Raw genomic sequence first — 4,057 nt, forward strand, 5'->3', positions numbered from 1 at the left:
AGTAACCCCGCTAGTCTAGCACTGGAATTTGGATAATACATGGCTGTATATGATGTCTTCTTTTGTAGAGTACATTAACGAAAGTTCCCTTCTCGTTCTAATTACTCATGAAAATGGAATAATCTAGGCCCTAACAAACTTAATATCTTAACTTCGACAATCAGCCATAAAAAAAATTGTCTACATCAGGAGGCGGTGTTAGTTGTGTTCCTTTGGCTTTGGCAAGCGACCTAATATTTTACTTTTTGCCGTCTTTTTTTGTACTATTACTTATATGTATGTTCTAGCTTATTGCTAACTTCCATTATCAATATCATTGCCAGTTGTTTAAAAAAAAGTAAATAAAAAAGAAAATGTAATGGAGAAGATTAATTAAGTGAATGTTATTACAATACATGTTGAATAATAGGACTAAGAACAGCACGATTAATGGATAGATCAACCAAGAAAACAATCAAGCAAGTTCCTTATTCAATAATTAATTGCGCCAGCAATTATGTTGTGCATAGAAAGTATTCTTAACTTAACTAAGGATACACTTCTATGATAGACCTTAACCCTAAACACGGAATTATTTTGTAATCGCTAAAGCTGGCATCGAGGAAGAGCTTTGCCCATTCTTTTTCGGTCCTCTCCCTTCCAGTCTGGTCGACCATCATAAGCACATCGAAGAAAAGCTGAGTCTCGAGAGATTTCTCACCCACTTCATCGTTCTTCAACACCATGTCTATAATGATTAGTTTCCCTCCGTATTCGTTGCTCGGAATTGCCTCTTTGCATCGCTTCAATATCTTTATGCAATCTTCATCATTCCAATCATGTAATATCCACTATTTTTCATATAAACATAATAACATCAAACACCCATATTCTTTTAATATTTCTCTCTTTTGCCGATAGAAAAAGATGATCGACGATCAATGCATGTCCAAAAGAAATCAGCACTTTTTAAAGTGAATAAGGAATAGAAAGAATACCTTCAACAAAACTGCATCAGCTTTAGGAATGGCTTCAAACATGTCCCCACAAACGTAACTCAAATTGTTACTTCCCTCCAAATCATTGACAACGTGCTGAAGATCAAAACAGATGCAACTAATATTCGGAAAAGCTTCAGCTATGAGTTTGGCAACGGTGCCAGTACCACCTCCAACATCAACAATCGAATTCAAGTTCTTAAAAGCATCTCCGTAGTCTCTTAACATGATATTTGTAACAAGCCTTGCATCACTGGCCATTGCTTCGTTAAACAACTGGTTATGCCTGGAATCTTGGCCTGCAAAATCCCAAAACGTCTTCCCATGGGCTGTGTAAAAAGAGTTGACGTCATCATTTTGGAACCATTTGCTCATGGGTTGACATGATTCCAACAGTACGGGATCCAACATGCTTAGTATAAAGGGCCTAAGGCTTAATGGTTCTTGCTTTAGAAGGAAGCGAGAAACAGGTGCTAGCAAATAGCCTTCTCTTTCCTCCTCGCCATTGGATATACTTTGTTTCACGAAGTAACCAGAGTGAACAAGGATGCGCATAAGTCTGTAGACATAATTGGTTCTCTCCTTGTTGATGGGGAGTGCTTCCACTAACTCTGAGAGCAACATTGGTGCACCATGGCGATTAATGATATCAGGTATTTGTAGCTCAATAGCACACTTGAGTGACATGGAGTTTATATAGCTGAAAATGTGGTTCCATATGTGTGCTTGAGCATGAAGCAAGTTTGTAGATTGTTCTTCATTTTGCAAAGCCATATATATATTTTTTTTCCGTTATAATGGACAAGTGATCGACAATTTCATATTGTTTAGCCTTGTACACATTACCTTCATATATAGGAAAGTAAGTTATGGAAAAAAGTGTTTTTCACGTTCGAATTTCTTATTAAAAGTTCAGCTTATTTTTTTAATGGCTAATTTTATTAGAGACAAATTAAGATTACAAATGAAGTAGACAACGATTTAAAACACAAGAAAAATAACAAGATAGACAATGTCACTAGGAATAAACCGAGTAGAGAATAGCAACAAAGAAATGAGACAATTAATCCTACGCACAATATATATCCAATAGAATGGACCGGTTCAAACATATTTAGGATCCGAGTAAAAAAAACTTTTTATTTTTAAAAAGTTTATTGTCAAAATTTGGACCGGGTTATATATATAAACTTTATATATTGTTTGTTAGGTAATAAGCAACTATCCACAACCAAACCAAATAAATTTGTATTCTTTATGCATATAAAAACTTTAGACATATTGATTTTGAGTGAAATTAAAATTAATAATTTTATTGTGTTTATTATTTTAAGAAAGGAATAACAAAGACTTAAAGATAGGACTATTTATTAAAACACAACAAACAAAAGGAAAAGTCAAATATCTTGTAGCCTTTTGTTCCTATTAAAATTTCTATTTATATTACAAGAAAAAAAAAACCCTTTACTAGCGACACTTTTAGCGGCGAAAACAACTTTCAGCAGTGACACAAACAATTGTCGACGCTAACGGTGTCGGTCATACCTAAAGGATTGATCCACATCAGAAACGTGAACCCTAATATAATCGTCCAATTGAGTATCTAATCTAACAATTGGGGCTCATTTTCACACAAACCCAATAGTGGCGATTAGTGATGCACACCAAAATCGGATCCTCGATTTGAAACCAATTAGATCCGAAAACCGGTTTTTGCTACCGGATTTGAGCAAACTAGATCGGATTGAATCCGATCCACCAAATTCAAATCAAATTATGATCCTACGGAATAAATCGGATTTGGTACCAGATCGTAAACCGGATTTGATAAAAAACCAGATCTAAATCCTCCCTAAAATCCACTAAAACCCACTAAATATCGGTTTAAACCGGTTTGAAATTGGATAATGTAACGCCCCAAAAATACCAAGTCAAATTTTCATTTTTAAATAAGTCAAACCATTCATTCATTAACTCAATGACAATCAGAATAAAAGTATTCTCAAAACACTAAAGTAATTTGTAAACATTATGTGCGAAATAAATCTAGAGGGGATGCATTGCAATCAAGCTGAACCATTCATTTTGAAACCAAAAGTACCTTAAGACGTGTTAAATATAAACCATAAACATAAAGGTTAATGAGTTCCTCAAATACCACATACCATATGAATTAGTAGGCCCAGCCCTGGAATATATTCCAACCCAACATACAATCATGTGCCCACCCTTGGGGTATGTTTCAACCCAACATACAATCATGGGCCCAACCGTAGGGTATGTTTTAACTCGAACATGCAATAATGGGCCCAACCATGGGGTTTCTTTTAACCCCAAAAGACAACTCTAAACCCAACCATGGAGTTTATTTCAACCCAATCACACATATACGAGTCAAAAAGACAGCTAGCAACCTACATAACACATTCTAGTGGATCAACATTGATGCCTTTGACCCACAAGTGCAGTTTGAAGACTCACTTGAATCACAAGGCCGAATAAAACCCCGCTAAAAGCCGCACCGACCGCCGCCAACAAATTTCAACGCCAAAAGATGGGTGCTAAACTATAACATCCCACAAATATGGTCCAAAAATTTAGTTTTAAATCATTTAAGAAAAACCATAATTCATCAAACATCATAATATTGAAATCACAAGTCATGTATCTCAAAACATCGTATCAAAAATACTATGTCAATCACGTGTGAAAATATCAGAGTCTAAACATCCAGGCTAAAAGCTATGGTGTGTGCCATGCAGTCATTTCGAGCTCTTCCCCTTGCTAATGGATGTACCTCAAATCAAAACGAAAAACTGTAAACATGAAGCTTAGTGAGTCTCCCCAAACTACCACATACCATACACATAATCACATAATACCATACATTAGGCCTTGCCCACAGCATCGGGCCCCGCCCGACATTAGACTAATCCGACATTGGGTCCCGCCCGACATCGGACCGAAGTCTAACATCGGGTCCCGCTCGACATCAGACCGAATTCTAGTATACATATTACATATGAACAGGCATATAACATAAACACATAACATAACATAGAAGTTAAACCCTTCTTCGG

General features: G+C 36.0%; 1 protein-coding gene across 1 annotated transcript; it reads right to left on the minus strand.

Moving 5' to 3' along the window:
• Positions 1-440: 440 nt before the first annotated feature.
• On the minus strand, positions 441-1,782 carry LOC145015326 (trans-resveratrol di-O-methyltransferase-like). Its single transcript, XM_078973791.1, has 2 exons — positions 978-1,782; positions 441-830 (listed from the first exon to the last, which is right to left on the minus strand). The coding sequence occupies exons 1-2, from the start codon at positions 1,749-1,751 to the stop codon at positions 528-530; spliced, it is 1,077 nt and encodes a 358-aa protein (XP_078829917.1). The 5' UTR covers positions 1,752-1,782; the 3' UTR covers positions 441-527.
• Between the last annotated feature and the right edge of the window lie 2,275 nt (positions 1,783-4,057).

The sequence above is a fragment of the Lactuca saligna genome, chromosome 9 (assembly GCF_052625555.1).
Source record: "Lactuca saligna cultivar CGN05327 chromosome 9, ASM5262555v1, whole genome shotgun sequence".
Classification (NCBI taxonomy): domain Eukaryota; kingdom Viridiplantae; phylum Streptophyta; class Magnoliopsida; order Asterales; family Asteraceae; genus Lactuca; species Lactuca saligna.